Below are 19,968 nucleotides of genomic sequence, written 5' to 3' on the forward strand. Positions count from 1 at the left end.
GTGAGGGGTGTACTCACTTTTGTGATACACTGTATATAACTTTTATGAATTTAGGATGCACATTTATTGACCTATCAACAGTAGATATTTCTGCTCTCTAAAAGTACCAGCACCCAAGTGGTGGAACAAGCTTCCTCTGTCTGTTTGACCTTTATCACCTCATCTAACCTAAGTTCTAACAGGGTTCCAGCAGATTTGTATCCTTGGACTGTCGAAGAAAAAGACAAAGAATGCCTTTTTCTGCATATCTGAGCTTGTTTGTAAGTTGGGGTCAGAGCGCAGGGTCAGTCATTATACGGCCCCTGGAGTAGACAGGGTTAGGGGCCTTGCACAAGGACCCAACAGTGGCTGTATAACAGAGCCTGGATTTGAACTATGATCTTCCGATTGGTACCCCAAAGCTCTACCTACTACGCTACCACTGTCCCTTGAGCTGAAGTAGTAAAATGTTTATTAAGGAAGCACTTCTGTAAGTCACTCTGGATAAGAGCGTCTGCTAAATGGCGAAAAAGCAGATCGGATCTATAAAATCTACTGAGCGTTATCTATCTGCTTTTTCTATCAAACTAAATGCTGTCACAGTTTACTGTAGTATGACCCGAAACGTAAAACAAAACCCCCACATGACCTGCAGTGAGGTTTAACTGACACAGTTGTGGTGATGAGAGGAAGGAAACTTCTGCAATCAGAAATCAGCGTTCAGGCCGTGCAAATCAACAAGCACATAAATCAGAGGCATTTAGAAAAGACGTACTGTGGACAGATGAGTGATGAGAAATTAAACTTCTTTGGGGTTCAAATCTCCAAAGCCATGTGGGTTTTTTTTTTGGTTGATTTAAACCAGTTGAGCAGCTTTGGCTGTTTCCTGGCTAATACACCTTTTTATTTATAATTATTAATAGTAATACAGTTGTTATTATTATGATTATTATAACTATGATGATAATGATGATTATTATTACAATTATTATTATAATTACTACTATTACTATAATTATGTAATAATAATAATAATTTTTATTATTATACAAATTATTATTATTAGTAGTAGGAATATTATTATTTTTATTCATATTCATATTATTATTATTAACATTATTAGTTGTAGTTGTTAGTTATTAGTATTGTTATTATTATTATTATTATGAATGTCATTATTATAATATTATAGTTATTATTAATATTATTATTATTAGTATTATTACATTTACATTTTCAGCATTTAGCAGACGCTTTTATCCAAAGTGACTTACACAATGAGCGAAACACAATGAGCAATTGAGGGTTAAGGGCCTTGCTCAAGGACCCAACAGTGGCAACTTGGTGGTGGCGGGGCTTGAACCGGCAACCTTCTGTTTACTAGTCCAGTACCTTAACCACTGAGCTATCACTGGTTATTATTATTATTATTATTATTATTATTATTATTGTTATTATTACTAATATTATTCGTATTGTTATTATTATTATTATTTTAATATTGTTATTATTATTGTTATTATTATTATTAATATTGTTGTTATTATTACTATTAGTTATTATTATTGTCATCATTGTTACTATTATTATTGTTATTGTTATGTTATTATTATTACTGTTATTATTATTGTTATTATTATTGTTATTATTATTGTTATTATTGTTATTATTATTACTAGTAATATTATTGGAGGCAAAATATGATCAGGTAGTTGAATACGACTGGATTGGAAGAAAAACTGGATAAAAAAAATGCAGAAAAAAACTTGATAAAATAACAGATTTGCTGTAACGGCTGTGTTTACTTCTTCATTTGAAAAATAATCAGCACTGCCCAAACATTTACAACCTAGAAAGAACGTCTGGTTTTGAAATCAGTGAGGTAACAGTTTTATTTATTTGTATTTTATCTTTATTAACTGCTTCATATGGTGCAAAGCAGGTCGCAGGTCCACCCCTCCGCTCAGATGCAGGTAATCATGTCTGTGTAGACGCCTGACCGGCTGATAGCATAACCGAGCGTCTAGTGAGGTAACAAATCCAAACAGTTTATCTTGAAATCACTCTATAAGTGTGAATTATTTATTAAACACACCACAGTACAGCAAAACAAAAACTCAGTCTGGGTTTCAGCGTATGTTTTATATTTACACTCGTATTTTTATACTCAGATTCTGTACATGGACTGATTCAAAATAATTTAAATGTATTCAGGATGTTCTGCAGTGACAAAATAAGACTCAGCGTCCGACACGAGCACACGTACGACGTCTTCACCTGTAGTTTGATCTCAATATAACCTAAATATAACAGTTTATTATGTTCAAAACTGATGGGAGTCCAGAGGTGGTGGTGGTGCAGATGAGAGGTAAAACGTTGAGCTTCTGGTTCTGTTTGAGTTAACTGCATGTAAAACTCTAAAAGTTCATCTTAAATACATCGACTACATGTGTACAGCTAGAATTTAGTTCAAATGTGTAAATAGCGTCTCGGTAATGAGTTAAAAAGAAGCCCGAGGGTCCGATCTTACCGCGATCAATACATGATTCATAACGCAACGCTCAGGCCGATCGATACAGACTGTAGGTACAAAATTAGCTAAATGCTATACAAAACCATTTAGTTATACCTAGAATATTATTTAAAAATGAATTTACAGATGTGTGATGAGGAAAATGAGAGATACCAAAGAGAGATGCCCGAGCTTTCAGATCAGCTTTAATGCACCTAGGTGTAGATTCTATAATCAATATAAGTCTCTGGATGGGACTGGAGGATGATAACCTCATTCTTCCAATAAAATATCCACTTTATACCTGTATTGACGCTCTGAATTGCTGTGATTCCCACATTATACGCTCACAATGATTATTTACTTGGTTTTATTTAAATTCGTCACCTGTCTGTCAATACCCGAGTGTAATAAGGTCGAAAATCAGATTTTTTGATTCTGTACCCAGCCCTCGTTACTCAGAATTCATTCAAACGTCCAAATTTGGGTCTAAATTACCAAAAAAAGAGGATATAGTTTTATTTTTAGCATGCAGGAATATTTAGAATATAAGACTCCACCTATAACCTCGTAATAGCATTTTAAAACTAGTCAAACGTAGAAAAAGGATTTCTTCTGGACGTGGACACGTAATCATGACGGTGCGCTAACCAGGAACTGGAGAGAGTGGTCAGCATGACCTCCAGGTCTTAAAACGGCGTCCGCTAGCTGTATTATCGTGATTTAGCATGCTAATGAATGCTGATTGGCTGATGGCACCACAATACAGACACTCCACAAACTGAAGGTTGATGTTCTGTCCCAAACCGACTGAATAACCGACTGAGAAGGAACTATTTCAATGACATTTTGAACACAGGCTAAAATGTGGATCACATTTTATTAAATAATTTATTTGTATATTTGAAATGGGGGCATCTTCTACCAACGTTACAGCTAGTGGGGTCCCCCCGCCCGGCTAAACCCTGCCCCCTTATACACAGCGGCGCTTCTCCTGAGACAAACTGAAAATAATCCACGTCTCGTCCTTAGTGTGTGTGCAAAGAAAGCCGGGACAGAGCGAGGCCCCCGTGAGTCCCTGCGCCGAGGTCTCTCGCTCTGTGGCGGTCCGGCTGATCCGCGGCGCGGCGGCGTGTGACGGAGCTCGGCTCTTGGCACCACAGTACAAAGTGAAGTAACAGGAAGTGAGGCCGTTCAGGGCACCGGTCCAGCCTCTCGGACCAGAGGAGGCTTCAGGGCCGATGGAACCTGCCAGAACACAAGAGGGAGTCGAGGTTATTTTAACACAGTCACAGCGGGGAAATGAGAAACAGATTCAGTCATAATCATGAAAAAAAAACAGCGTGGTGCTTCAAGAAGGAACCAAAAATATTGTTTACCTATAATATATCATCGTATGTGTGTGTTTGTGTGTATAGATTTTTATGTGTGTATATAGATGTGTGTGTGTATAGATATGTGTGTGTGTGTGTATAGATATGTGTGTGTGTATAGATATATGTGTGTGTGTAGATTTTTGTGTGTGTATAGATATATGTGTGTGTGTGTGTATAGATATGTGTGTGTGTAGATTTGTATGTGTGTGTGTATAGATGTGTGTGTGTGTGTGTAGATTTGTATGTGTGTATAGATATATGTGTGTGTGTAGATATTTATTTGTGTGTATAGATGTGTGTTTGTGTATGTATAGATATTTATGTGTGTACAGATGTGTGTATAGATGTTTGTGTGTGTATAGATATTTATTTATGTGTGTGTATAGATGTGTGTGTATAGATATTTATTTATGTGTGTGTATAGATATATGTGAGTGTGTGTAGATATTTATGTGTGTATAGATGTGTGTGTGTATATGTATAAATATTTATGTGTATGGATATTTGTGTGTATAGATATTTATGTGTGTATAGATGTGTGTGTGTATAGATATTTATTTATGTGTATATAGATATGTGAGTGTGTGTGTATAGACATTTATGTGTGTATAGATATACAGTGTATCACAAAAGTGAGTACACCCCTCACATTTCTGCAAATATTTCATTATATCTTTTCATGGGACAACACTATAGACATGAAACTTGGATATAACTTAGAGTAGTCAGTGTACAGCTTGTATAGCAGTGTAGATTTACTGTCTTCTGAAAATAACTCAACACACAGCCATTAATGTCTAAATAGCTGCAACATAAGTGAGTACACCCCACAGTGAACATGTCCAAATTGTGCCCAAATGTGTCGTTGTCCCTCCCTGGTGTCATGTGTCAAGGTCCCAGGTGTGAATGGGGAGCAGGGCTGTTAAATTTGGTGTTTTGGGTACAATTCTCTCATACTGGCCACTGGATATTCAACATGGCACCTCATGGCAAAGAACTCTCTGAGGATGTGAGAAATAGAATTGTTGCTCTCCACAAAGATGGCCTGGGCTATAAGAAGATTGCTAACACCCTGAAACTGAGCTACAGCATGGTGGCCAAGGTCATACAGTGGTTTTCCAGGACCGGTTCCACTCGGAACAGGCTTCGCCAGGGTCGACCAAAAAAGTTGAGTCCACGTGTTCGGCGTCATATCCAGAGGTTGGCTTTAAAAAATAGACACATGAGTGCTGCCAGCATTGCTGCAGAGGTTGAAGACGTGGGAGGTCAGCCTGTCAGTGCTCAGACCATACGCCGCACACTGCATCAACTCGGTCTGCATGGTCGTCATCCCAGAAGGAAGCTGACGCACAAGAAAGCCTGCAAACAGTTTGCTGAAGACAAGCAGTCCAAGAACATGGATTACTGGAATGCCCTGTGGTCTGACGAGACCAAGATAAACTTGTTTGGCTCAGATGGTGTCCAGCATGTGTGGCGGCGCCCTGGTGAGAAGTACCAAGACAACTGTATCTTGCCTACAGTCAAACATGGTGGTGGTAGCATCATGGTCTTGGGCTGCATGAGTGTTGCTGGCACTGGGGAGCTGCAGTTCATTGAGGGAAACATGAATTCCAACATGTACTGTGACATTCTGAAACAGAGCATGATCCCCTCCCTTCGAAAACTGGGCCTCATGGCAGTTTTCCAACAGGATAACGACCCCAAACACAACCTCCAAGATGACAACTGCCTTGCTGAGGAAGCTGAAGGTAAAGGTGATGGACTAAACCCAATTGAGCACCTGTGGCGCATCCTCAAGTGGAAGGTGGAGGAGTTCAAGGTGTCTAACATCCACCAGCTCCGTGATGTCATCATGGAGGAGTGGAAGAGGATTCCAGTAGCAACCTGTGCAGCTCTGGTGAATTCCATGCCCAGGAGGGTTAAGGCAGTGCTGGATAATAATGGTGGTCACACAAAATATTGACACTTTGGGCACAATTTGGACATGTTCACTGTGGGGTGTACTCACTTATGTTGCCAGCCATTTAGACATTAATGGCTGTGTGTTGAGTTATTTTCAGAAGACAGTAAATCTACACTGCTATACAAGTTGTACACTGACTACTCTAAGTTATATCCAAGTTTCATGTCTATAGTGTTGTCCCATGAAAAGATATAATGAAATATTTGCAGAAATGTGAGGGGTGTACTCACTTTTGTGATACACTGTATGTGTGTAGCTATATGTGTGTATAGATATTAATTTATGTATATATAGATATATGTGAGTGTGTGTGTATAGATAGTTATGTGTGTATAGATATATGTGTGAGTAGATATATGAGTGTGTATAGATATGTGTGTGTATAGATGTGTGTATAGATAGCTGTGTGTGTGTGTAGATATTTGTGTGTGTAGATATTTATGTGTGTGTATAGATATGTGTGTATAGATAGATGTGTGTGTGTATAGATACTTATGTGTGTGTATAGATGTGTGTATAGATAGATGTTTGTGTGTGTATAGATATTTGTGTGTGTAGATATTTGTGTGTGTATAGATGTGTGTATAGATAGATGTGTGTGTGTACAGATATTTATGTGTGTACATATTTATGTGTGTGTATAGATATGTGTGTATAGATAGATGTGTGTATAGATATTTGTGTGTGTGTATAGATGTGTGTATAGATAGATGTGTGTGTGTAGATATTTGTGTGTATAGATATTTATGTGTGTGTATAGATATGTGTGTATAGACAGGTGTGTGTGTATAGATATTTATGTGTGTGTATAGATGTGTGTATAGATAGATGTGTGTGTGTACAGATATTTATGTGTGTAGATATTTATGTGTGTGTATAGATGTGTGTATAGATAGATGTGTGTGTGTGTGTGTAGATATTTGTGTGTGTATAGATGTGTGTATAGATAGATGTTTGTATGTGTATAGATATTTGTGTGTGTAGATATTTATGTGTATGTATAGATATGTGTGTATAGATATGTGTGTATAGATATTTATGTGTGTGTAGATGTGTGTTATAGATATTTGTGTGTATAGATGTTTGTGTGTGTAGTTATTTATGTGTGTGTAGATATTTATGTGTGTGTAGATATTTATGTGTGTGTATAGATATTTATGTGTGTGTAGATATTTATGTGTGTGTATAGATATGTGTGTATAGATATGTGTGTATAGATATTTATGTGTGTGTAGATGTGTGTTATAGATATTTGTGTGTATAGATGTTTGTGTGTGTAGTTATTTATGTGTGTGTAGATATTTATGTGTGTGTAGATATTTATGTGTGTGTATAGATATTTATGTGTGTGTAGATATTTATGTGTGTGTATAGATATGTGTGTGTAAATATACGAGTGAGTGGGTAAAGATATTTGTGTGTATAGATATTTATGTGTGTGTATAGATGCTGTATATGTGTGTGTAAATATACGAGTGAGTGGGTAAAGATATTTGTGTGTATAGATATTTATGTGTGTGTATAGATACTGTATATGTGTGTGTAAATATACATGTGAGTGGGTAAAGATATTTGTGTGTATAGATATTTATGTGTGTGTATAGATATTATCTGTGTGTGTAGATATTATCTGTGTGTGTGTGTATCTCTGCTACCGGTCGGCTTGGGCGCCCCCTAGCGGGCATAATCGACAGTGCAGTGCACTAAAGTCTGCTGGGTGAAAAAAGACTGGACTAAAAAAAGGGGGCGGGGTCTTCGACGCTGTGTAAGGACCCTGGTTAGTAGCCCGAGGCGCGGCGGAATCTACCAAAGTACGGGCAAATAAGAAGGGGTCGGTGGAGTGTGCACGTTTCGGAGGGAGCGTCTGGCTGTCAAATATACCCTCCTCAGACATGACCGGGGTCCCCAGAAGCAGAAGACAAAATGGCGACAATAAATTGGGTGAAAAAGAGGAGAAAATGCATAAATAAAATAATAAAATAATATTACTTTTACCCTTGGTAATAGTGGTATACCAATTATGATAAAATAATGAAAAATTGGTGGTTAATTAGCTCAGACACACACTGGGAATGATAAAGCAATATTTAATTAAATAAACCAAATACAACAAAACAATTACTGGTAAAACACGCCTCACTGATCAGACAATGAAGGCAAATGTTGTCTACACTGTAACTCCTTTAAAAAACCTCTTTAGTTCGAAGGAATGATAAAAAAATCAATGCTCAGAAAATCATTTTGTACCGTAAAGGGAAAAATGTAATTGGTTCATTCCGGCTCTAATTCGTGCTTCGCTTAGTCAATTAGTGCACAGCTCATCATTTCCATCAGTCCAGACGTACTTTAGAGAGCGCTGTTTTTTCAGGACAGAGGATTTTTTCATAGAAATGAATCAGATCTACTGACGGGAAAAAGGAGCGTACCTAATAAACTGGCCGCTGGATGCTGACTCACCTGGTAAACTGTTTACTGTCCTCATGAACCTCCATCTCTTTGCTTTTGAACTCGTTAAGCTCCTTCCGTATAGCAGCCTGAATAAAAAAAGCATGTTTAATAAAACATTGTTAAACAGAATAACACTGATGATTGTTAAACAGCATTAAGATCAGCCATAACATTAAAACCACCTCCTTGTTTCTACACTCACTGTCCATTTTATCAGCTCCACTTACCATATAGAAGCACTTTGTAGTTCTACAATTACTGACTGTAGTCCATCTGTTTCTCTACATACATTGTTAGCCGCCTTTCATGCTGTTCTTCGATGGTCAGGACCCCCACAGGACCACCACAGAGCAGGTATTATTTAGGTGGTGGATGATTCTCAGCACTGCAGTGACATTGACATGGTGGTGGTGTGTTAGTGTGTTGTGCTGGTATAAGTGGATCAGACACAGCAGCGCTGCTGGAGTTTTTAAACACCTCACTGTCACTGCTGGACTGAGAATAGTCCACCAACCTAAAATATTCAGCCAACAGCGCCCTGTGGGCGGCGTCCTGTGACCACTGATGAACTCAAACAGCATCAATAGATGAGCGATCGTCTCTGACTTTACATCTACAAGGTGGACCGACTAGGTAGGAGTGTCTAATAGAGTGGACAGTGAGTGGACACGGTATTTAAAAACTCCAGCAGCGCTGCTGTGTCTGATCCACTCATACCAGCACAACACACACTAACACACCACCACCATGTCAGTGTCACTGCAGTGCTGAGAATGATCCACCACCTAAATAATAGCTGCCCTGTGGTGGTCCTGTGGGGGTCCTGACCATTGAAGAACAGGGTGAAAACAGGCTAAAAACTACATGGAGAAACAGATGGACTACATTCAGTAATTGTAGAACTACAAAGTGTTTCTATATGGTAAGTGGAGCTGATAAAATGGATACATTTTGTAGCTCCAGTTATCCTGACTGCATGTTTTTGTACTTTGGGAGGAAATCGGAGCTCCCAGAGGACACCCACACAGATACGGGGAGAACATGCAAACAACACAGAAAGGACCCGGACCGCCCCACCTGGGGATCAAACCCAGCACTGTGCTGCCTGAAAAGGGAACGTCTTACACTTATATCAGAAGCAAACAGTGAACCTAACATCAAATCCAACTTAATATGCATAAACTGGTTATACTGGTTATAGCAGGTTCCACCAAAGCACCTCTACTGGGTTTGTATCAGGACCTTGAATAAACCACCACCAAATTGATTCTTGGATCTTTTCATTTTGATGTGGGTTTAATTATGTATTTTGGATCAAAACTAGCTGTAAAACACAATTACACCTCAGGAATTCTCGGACAGAATGGAATTTATTCTTCTCTCAATTACAGCAAATCAACTTCAAGCCTGACAAAGCAAAGCTTTCTCTTTATACTGCCACTGCTGTCCTAACCAGAGATGTTCACAAGTCACAAAATACGAGTCCGAGTCAAGTCACGAGTCTTTATGCTAGAGTCCGAGTCAAGTCACGAGTCAATATAATAAACACAAAACATATATTATAAATGTAGCGTAGAAATAAACAAATAATCTGTAAATTCAGATAAAAAACAACAACAGATTAGCGACTGTATTTTGCCGTTTTACTTCGTGCTTTTACTTTCCTAGGTACCAGTTAAAAGCTTAAACTGACGTTTTGTTTTCATTGCAAATTACGGCACAGCGGCCAAAATCCCAAACACAACAAAAAAAAATCATAACCGCTGCTTACCTTAGCTTCTGTTCTTCCAGATGCTATTACATTTATAAGCGTGTGTCCCATTAGGAATAGAATCCGTTATTCTGTAAATGTGCTTATAATTAAAAACCTCCAAACTTTTACCGGTTGTGAAGTAAAACAGGAAGTCGTTAGAAAGCCGATCGAGCGTTTCATTACCACGTCATCTGTGTGACGCTGCAAACGAAATACATGCAAATAACAGCATTTCTTACTAACAATTACAATCAGAAGCTCTGACTGGTTCAGAAAGTGGTTCTTACAATCATTAGCACCAATTCTGTAGGAGCGTTCCATTCACATTATCTGTTACTGTGAAGTGCACTACGTAGGGTACTCCACCAATTTATCACTACGCCGGAAGCTGGCTGGAACATTTACACATTGCGTGTGTTGCAGGTTAAGACGACCGGAGCGTTATTATTATTAGAGAGCAGAAAATGACACGATCGGAATGATGTCGGGTCATATATATATATATATATAATATAACACGTAACTAATGTTGTTGTCTTTTGCTGTCCACAAGTCATTTTATGTGAGTCACGAGTCGAGTCCGAGTCATTTGAAACGAGTCTGAGTCGAGTCTGAAGTCGCTGTGTGTGCGAGTCCCCATCTCTGTTCCTAACTATATTTATTTATTAGGATTTTAACGTCATGTTTTACACTTTGGTTACATTCATGACAGGGACGGTAGTTACTCATTACACAACATTTATCAGTTCACAAGGTTATATCAAACACAGTCATGGATCATTTAGTATCTCCAATTCACCTCACTTCTACGTCTTTGGACTGTGGGAGGAAACCGGAGCTCCTGGAGGAAACCCACACAGACACGGGGAGAACATGCAAACTCCACACAGAAAGGACCCGGACTGTGTCCTGCTCAATTAAGAAACAAATACATCTATTTCTTTTATTTATTTATTTATCTTTTCTTTTGTTATTATTTCTGTGTAAACCCCTAGAGACTTTGTTTTTTGTCCCTCAGGCACCACACCACCTTACTTGTCCCCCAAATTTTTGCTCTATAAAAACTATAAATGCATTAACTGAAGCTCTTGACCCATTCCTGTGTTATTTAATGGACTGATCTGCTGCCACGTCTGACTAATTGGATAATTACACAGATGATAAAGTGTACAGATGTTGTTAATGAAGCAGCTGTGAGTGTTTAATTGAGCAGGTTTAAAAGATCAAGATTAATGAATAAAAAAACCTACTTTGTCAGCAGGGGTCAGCCTGGTCCAGGGTTTATCCGCACGTCGATCGTAGTCCTTCGCATCGGTCACCTCGACGTACTCGTTAAAGCGCAGGATCCTCCGCTCCACTAACTCCGCGACCGTGGGCCTGAGACTCAGCTGCACACAAGAGAAGGACAGAAATGTTCATCAGAGCTCCTTCAACCTCCTATTGGTAACTGTAATCCAGAGAGCTACTGTGCTATTAGTACATAACATCAGGTACATGTATTAAATGTTTAGGTCGATGGGAGATATTACAGCACCTTTCTTACACCAACTGATTTATTTTTAGGCTCCAGTGAGGTGCTCAAGTCTTACATTTAATATACTTTACATAATTCTGAATCTCTCTAAAACTATAAATGTTTATGATTTTATTCATGTGCTTTGGGGAAACTGCTAGAATCCCAAAATTATACTCACATTATTAAACCCTGCTTTAAAACTTAAAAAATATATATAATTGATAAAATAGTTAATAATTGATACGTCGTAATCTTCATTCATCCACCAGATGGTGCAATGTACTCACAGCACAAAGGGAAATGATTTAGTATGCTGCACTATAGAATCAGATTTTTATTACTACGATTGTTATTATTATTACTATTAGCATTTTAATATTACAATAATCATTTTAATTGTATTATTAATATAACTGCTATTTTTACATATTATACATCTCATGAGGATTAATAAAGGAATCATAATCTTATCTTATTCTTACTGTTATTTTTATAATTTTTAGTATTGACAGTAATTAGTGTTATTATTGTTATTGTTACTATTATTCTTATTAGTATTATTTTTACTGTTACTTTTATAATTATTCGTATTTAGGGTTATTGTTGTTATTATTATTATCATCATTATTATTATTATTGCTGTTATTGATATTATTATTATTATTGCTGTTAATATTATTATTACTATTATTATTATTACCATTGTTATTATTATTATTATTACTATTATTATTATTATTATTGTTATTATCATTATTATTATTATCATTATTATTATTATTGTTATTATTATCATTATTATTATTATCATTATTATTATTATCATTATTATTATCATTATTATTATTATCATTATTATTATCATTATTATTATAATCATTATTATTATCATTATTATTATTATCATTATTATTATTATTGTTATTATCATTATTATTATCATTATTATTATTGTTATTATTATCATTATTATTATTATCATTATTATTATTATTGCTGTTATTATTACTATTGTCATTATTATTACTATTATTATTATTGCTGTTATTATTATTATTGCTGTCATTATTATTGTTATTATTATTAATAATTAAATGTTATATTATTATTGTTAATTATTACAATTATAATGTTAAAATGTTACCCAGACATTATTACCATGCAAAATCTTTATGAATCAATTAGACTGAAAAGTAATATTAAGGGTCTTGTTTGGGCCCCCTGAGCAAGGCCCTTAATCCTCAATTCAGTCATAATTGTAAGTTGCTTTGTATAAAAACATCTGATAAAGTCAAATGTAAATGAATGTTAAGTTCAGTTTGGCTACTGGTCTAGTAATCAGAATGTTGCTAAGTGGCCCCTGAGCAAGGCCCCTAACCCTGAACTGCTTTAACGGTAAATCACTTTGGATAAAAGCGTCTGCTAAATGCCACAAATGTAAATGAAAAGAACACACACACAGTAAAACACTAATGTGCAGTAAGAGTTTTTACCTTTCGAGAAAGTCGCCTTTTTAATTCTTGCTTGGCTTCGTGCTCCTCTTCCTCGTTCTTTTCTGCAGCATCATAACGAAAATAACACTTGGTATCTTATACTTAAAAATAAAGGAAAACTTTTTACAGAGAATAATGCAATTAAACAGCAAAATAATATTTGTATTAACAAAATCAACAACGGCCACTATGACTCGGCTTGCTCAATAAGGGTTGTTGGTCTGTTGGTCCTGGATTCTGTAAAGTTGCTTTGAGACAATGTCCACTGTAAAAAGCGCTGTATAAATAAATTTTACTTTACTCAGCTGAACACATGAATGTAAATATTTGACCTTTAAAGTTTTACTTCGATGGCAACTGGCCTGTGATTCAAAATTCTATTATCTGTCCATAATCTGCACCAATTATCTGTTCATCTAACCATAAAGCTGCAAAGTAAGAGAGCTAAACGAGTTCTAACTCACGTTTCAAGATGTTCCTCTGCTCCAGCTCTTCTGTGGTGGGTCTCTGACTCAGCCGTCTGCAGGGGAACACAAAGAACCGCTGCTAATGACAAATCTCAGCAGGAATGTTCTACTCGCGTCACTCGATACGGTCACTCTGGGAATACTTAAAACCAGAAAAAATAATAACAAAACGTTCTGCTGAAAAAATCGATGTGATGTGACAGACTAAAAGCTCGAATCAGGAAAAGACAAGCTAAGTACAGTAGACCCTTGAGTTACGAACGGTTCACCATATGAACATTTCGGGTTACAAACGATCTTTTTCAACTTAACGTACGAACAAATTTCTATTCAAATATATATATATATATACAGTGAGCGAACATTTAGACTATTCAATTCTATATTAAAACGTCCCCAAAGAAGGTGCAGAGGAAGTGTAGTGGTGAGAAAATCACTATTCATTGTTGTATAATTACTCCTGCCAGTAGGTGTCACTGTGTATCAGACAGAGGGGACAGTGAGTGAGAGAGAAGAAGGAATTCGGCTCAGTAAAGTATTCTTTCTTTTGTGCAATTACACCTACATTATACAACACTACTGAAATAAAGAAGGAAATAATAGAGAAATATGAGAGTTATTGTTGTTTCTGGTAGATACATTTTATATAAAAGAAGGAAATGTATTATGGTGTATGATACAGCACACGTACTGTACTGAAATGTGATGTGTGTTTATGTACAGTACTACTGTGTATTGTTGTTTATTATTGTTTATTACAGTATTATCTATTCTATAATTTAAGATTTATACTTGTATTTATAACAAAAAAGAGCATTTAAGACATTAGAGAGGTTAGGGGTAAGGGGGGGTTTGGGGGGTCTGTCACGGATTAATTCTATTTACATGATTTCTTATGGGAAAAATAGGTTTAACTAACGAACACTTTGACTTAAGAACAGCCCTTCAGAACCAATTACAATCGTAAGTCTACTGTTAATTGTGTGTGTTACTACATTGTGCCCGTTGTGACCTGTCTGTGGTGTTTCCTGCCTTTTGCCCAATAAATCAGTCCCAGCATGACCATGACCAGGATAAAGCCATGGTGAAACAGACGATGAATACATTAATGTGTATGACATTCCTCGTGTAGGCCAGGAGCCTCCATCAGAAGTTAGCAAAGAACTGGACTTTAACTTGCGTAGAAGCTAAAATAGCCCAAAATATAGTCAAACCGCTATCAGAGATGATTGGCTATGCCCAGGGGACGTCGAGTCGAAGTAATTCTTCATTACTGCTGCTTTTGCGACCTCTGGAGGAATAATAGGGATCAGTGAGTGGCTCTACATACGAGATACTGATCTCTGTGTGAAGTTGTGTCATGCGGGTGAAAAGAAGCGGTTGGCAAATGAACGCGTGTACGAGGGGGCGTGTGTTAGGTCTAGAGCAGTAGAGGAGAGATACCGGATGATTTTCATTTGCAGAGACTGAAGGTTTAAAAACTCGCCAGACAGTTGGACTAAAAACAGAATCCAGCAGGTGCTGCTTTCACGTCACCTCACTAGTTTGCAGCCAATCCGCTGTCGCAGTTCCTGTCTCTCCGTCTCCGACGTCCTCGGGAGAATATTCTTCTCCTCCAGCTCTTTCTTGCTGGGCCTGTTGCCCAGTTTGATGGCCAGTGTGTCTCTGCGGCGGATTTTACTGGCAAGGGAACCTGTGGAAACAAACATTCGCGCTAATCCCTCTCACGTACTTGCGCCGCGCCACCATTAAAGTGTCATAAAACCAGGGTGGAGGCGAAATGAAAGCAAGAGACGGAGAGAGAGAGTATGAAGTAAAAGTCAGACTGGTAAGAAATACATCCTGTAAAACTACTGACCGCGCACAGCACATGCTTCCTCTCTTGCTTAAGAATGAATCTGAGCTTACACCGATCAGCCATAACATTAAAACCACCTCCTTGTTTCTACACTCACTGTCCCTTTTATCAGCTCCACTTACCATATAGAAGCACTTTGTAGTTCTACAATTACTGACTGTAGTCCATCTGTTTCTCTACATGCTTTGTTACCCCCTTTCATGCTGTTCTTCAATGGTCAGGACCCCCACAGGACCACCACAGAGCAGGTATTATTTAGGTGGTGGATGATTCTTAGCACTGCAGTGACACTGACATGGTGGTGGTGTGTTAGTGTGTGTTGTGCTGGTATGAGTGGATCAGACACAGCAGCGCTGCTGGAGTTTTTAAACACCTCACTGTCACTGCTGGACTGAGAATCGTCCACCAACCAAAAACATCCAGCCAACAGCGCCCTGTGGGCAGCGTCCTGTGACCACTGATGAAGGTCTAGAAGATGACCGACTCGAACAGCAGCAATAGATGAGCGATCGTCTCTGACTTTACATCTGCAAGGTGGACCAACTAGGTAGGAGTGTCTAATAGAGTGGACAGTGAGTGGACACGGTGTTTAAAAACTCCAGCAGCACAGCAGCAAAATGTAGGTAGAATATTATACATATTATTTTATACACGCTTTACACCGCGCTAAATAACACGTACTGGAGGTATACTCGTCCTCCTCATCCTCCTCCTCGTCTTCATCCTTGTACAGAATGGGTCCATCCGAGTCGGAGTCGCTGACCTGCGTCTCTCGGGCAGAATCAGGGATGACGGTCACTTCTGGACTTTCCACGTTCACACCCTGTGGTTTCCTGCTTCCGTCACTGCTGCAGAAGAACCACATTAGAGTCATTCCAATTCAACCCAGCCACACCGGCACACGCTTACACTCATCACATCCCACAGATCCTGACATGTTATATGGAATTTAATGCCATATTTGTATTTACTCGAGCATGAGTTGCTTCTCTGTTTGCTTATGTCATTATTCAACAAACGCATGTTAGCTGTTTTATTACTAGCCTTGTTTTATCCACAGTTACACCACAGGAAGTTGGCTCACACTAAGCCAATTCTCAACCGAAAACAAGCAATGCCACACACACACCCACTCACACGTATGTAAACTGGTTAAACTATATGTAGAGTTTTACTACATTCACAGGACAATTTTGTCATTTAAAAATCAGAGCCAAATTTTACAGCAGTCATTAAATTACACTCAAAAATTAAATGATAGAATAAATAGAAGCTACAACACACAGCACATCTACTTTAATAGTTGAATGTAAACCTAGAACATCCAGCGACGGTGCGCGGCTTCATGATGTGTCTCAAATATAAAAATTCTCGTCCATGTTTTGACCCTCTTCCTGCGTCCACAGAATTGATTGGGAGTTTTCCAACCAAGCAGCTTTAGACTTTAACATCTTGGACATTTTGACTAACTGATTGCTAACTGAATCGCTGTAGGATTGTTGGGACGTCTCATAATGCAGATTTACCAGTAAACGGGATCTAAGAATTTAGACATGCCTTCTAGGGTTAGTAGGTAGTGTACAATGACGTAAAATGCATCTATGTAGAGAGAGAGAGCTAGATTTTACAGATAGACCTCATATGTTTGTGGTCCTTGATTCGAGCACAGGGGCGCAGTCATGCCGGAACATAAAAGGACCTAAACTAAACTGTTACCGCAGAGTTGGAGAAATGTAATTCATATAATAGAACTGATAGAAATGTTTGTTTGTTTATTATGATTTTAATGTCATGTTTTACACTTTGGTTACATTCATGACAGGAACGGTAGTTACTCATTACACGAGGTTATATCGAACACAGTCATGGACAATTTATTATCTCCAGTTCACCTCACTTGCACGTCTTCGGACTGTGGGAAACCAGAGCACCCGGAGGAAACCCACACAGACACGGGGAGAACATGCAAAGTCCATACAGAAAAGACCCGGGCCGCCCCACCTGGGGATGGAACCCAGGACCTTCTTGAGGCGACAGTGCTATCCCCTGATAGAAATGAGTGTGGCTAACAGACATGAACTCATTAATTTGGAAGGGTGTCTACATACTTTTGGATGAAAAGTGTATATAGACGTGAAGCTAAAGCTGAGCAAGAATAATTACTTTAACATAATTATGAATATAAATGCTGTTCAAAATGAAATATACTTTACTTGAGATTTAAATCTAATTTGTGATCTGATTCTATTAGCAACATAAATGTTTTTAAATATCTTTATTTTTAAGCAGGGCATTAAAATTTTTAATTGCAATTAAAAAAATGAAATTTTTAATCAAACTATGTTTTATTGGGCTGTTTGTGCCTCTTTAAACATGCATCACTGTGGTCATTTGCGCTGCTCTAACACAGTAACATTGTGTTTATACTGTATAGCGATAACACCGGTACAAATCACTCGAGCTGCTGCTACATATTGCGAAATGTAGGATATTTTAAATAAAAAATTTGTTTTCAAAAAGCGTGAGAAATCATCACTAGACAAAATTACAGTTATTAATTGACGCTTTAATATCATCTTTGGTCAGAGCACGTGTTTGTCTCGTCGGGCGTCTGAGCGCTTGGATACGCGTTACAGGCAAAATGAGCTCAGACTCAGTCTGACTTTATTTCTGGGGAATTTGGATGTAAAGTCCATGAACTGTACACGTCGTGGGAACATTACAAACACTGCTGTTAAATAGATCGCAATGGACTGTAGACGCTTTAACATAGTTAACGATGTGGATTTACATGATGTTATACGTGTTGCATATAGAAATGGTTCATGTTAGTACCCTGAGCGCCCGTTTTCAGTGACAGGGTTACGAACAGGAAGAGATTCTCACTTTTACCAGATAATGTGAACAGATTTGTCATTTTAAATAACTGGCTGAAAGATGGGAGCTGTTAACAACTCTATATAGGCATATTTGAGGTTCCAGATCTAGGTTCTAGGGAATGTTTTAATGCTTTTAATTTTTCCTTATGTAAAGCACTTTTGAATTGTGTTTGATAGGTGCTATACAAATAAACTCGCCTTGTTTTACCGTATTTTTTTCTTTCAATAAAAATGTGCATAACTTCAAATTTAGCTTAATTATTTTTGCAGTTGATTAATCGTGATTAATTTGGTTCTTTAATCACGATTATTCTTGATTAAAAATTTTAATCGTGTGACAGCCCTATACATTCTTTTATTGTTACATTATTGTTACTACTAAAATGATTATATGTATATCTGCTACTTTTTTAATATATTGTTCATTTTCTATCATTATTATTTTCTTTTTATTATATTTTCTAAAACTGTAATTACGCTTTGGCAGTACGAATGTCTATATTTTGTCATAACAACAATGTTTGTTTGAATGTGTGTGTGTGTGTGTGTGTGATGATTCCACAAACTGGAATTTTAAATATTTGCCAGTACTGGGAAAAAACCTGAAAAACCTATTTACCCAGAACACCCCTTTAGTGTACGTCTAAGGCTGCGTTCACAAAGACATTCTTGCTAAGGTATTCGGTGGAAAACACACTGCTGTGCACTGGTGGTTTGTTAGTGTGAGTCAGTTCATTTCACCAGATCACTGTAACAAAAATCCCATCTTAAACAAATAGAACTATTGTCATGTCATGTATATAGTACGGAACGATGTGGATTGGGGCGTATCTACAGCTGCCTGTACGGTGTCAATCTGGTCCCACTGTGGTTTACAAAATGTAACATAAAGCCTCCAAAGGGCGCCCGTGTACCAGTTAACTTTGTGTTCATGTGCCTGCATCTCTAGGTACGATGGCTCTTGTACTCACTCTTGGTCTCCATCTGCTTTAGTCGTGGTGCCCTCTGGGGTGGGCTCTGGACCCCGACCGTTTCCTGACGTGTCAGTAGAAGGTGCACTCGCAGTAAAGGCCGTCTCCTCCGCAGCTTTATCCCCGTGTGCTCGACGTTCCTTCGACTGCGCAGTAGATTCAGTCTGTTTCTGAACCTCCTCGTGAACCTGAGACGCCTCCTTACTCGCCTTCGCGTCCGCACCGGGAGCCACGCCGACGCTCTTCTGCTCTTTAGCGGAAGAGTTTGCGTCTTTAGCCGGAGTGGTTCTGACCCGCGGCTGAGGCGATCTGGACTTCTTTCCGGACTTGGTCTCCGGTGGGGTCAGTTCAGAGAGGTTGTCCTTGTGGTTCTTCACGCCGCTCGCTGAGGTTTTTCCGGAGTTCTGAGGGGAGCTCTTAGAAGCGGCGGTGGTCTTTTTAGGATTGGAGGGTTTACCTGTGAGAGCACAATTTCAGTGAATTTATTTATTTTATTAGGATTTTAACGTCATGTTTTACACACTTTACTCCTTACACAATATTCATCAGTTTAAGTTTAATATCAAACACAGTCATGGACAATTTAGTGTCTCCAATTCACCTCACTTTCACGTCTTTGGATTGTGGGAGGAAACCGGAGCTCCTGGAGGAAACCCACACAGACACGAGAAAAACATGCAAACTCCACACAGAAAGGACCTGTAATGCTTCACCTGGAAATCGACCAAAGGACCTTCTTGCTGTGAGGCGACA

The 19,968-nt window shown here is 38.2% G+C and overlaps 1 protein-coding gene across 3 annotated transcripts in view; it reads right to left on the bottom strand.

The window, feature by feature from the left end:
• Positions 1-2,102: 2,102 nt before the first annotated feature.
• The window catches only part of phactr2 (phosphatase and actin regulator 2), a 52,657-nt gene continuing 34,791 nt past the window's right edge, over positions 2,103-19,968 (bottom strand). For 2 of the 3 annotated variants that reach the window (XM_062996257.1, XM_062996256.1), the window contains 8 exons: positions 19,216-19,672; positions 16,047-16,213; positions 15,044-15,200; positions 13,505-13,560; positions 13,041-13,102; positions 11,282-11,419; positions 8,288-8,364; positions 2,103-3,739 (listed from right to left, as the gene is read on the bottom strand). In XM_062996257.1, the coding sequence (XP_062852327.1) occupies positions 3,724-3,739; positions 8,288-8,364; positions 11,282-11,419; positions 13,041-13,102; positions 13,505-13,560; positions 15,044-15,200; positions 16,047-16,213; positions 19,216-19,672 (1,130 nt within the window). In that variant the 3' untranslated portion in view covers positions 2,103-3,723. The remainder of the gene's footprint in view (positions 3,740-8,287; positions 8,365-11,281; positions 11,420-13,040; positions 13,103-13,504; positions 13,561-15,043; positions 15,201-16,046; positions 16,214-19,215; positions 19,673-19,968) is intronic. The other variant, XM_062996258.1, reaches the window with a different exon arrangement.

This window comes from Trichomycterus rosablanca, chromosome 5 (genome assembly GCF_030014385.1).
Source record: "Trichomycterus rosablanca isolate fTriRos1 chromosome 5, fTriRos1.hap1, whole genome shotgun sequence".
Taxonomy (NCBI): Eukaryota; Metazoa; Chordata; class Actinopteri; order Siluriformes; family Trichomycteridae; genus Trichomycterus; species Trichomycterus rosablanca.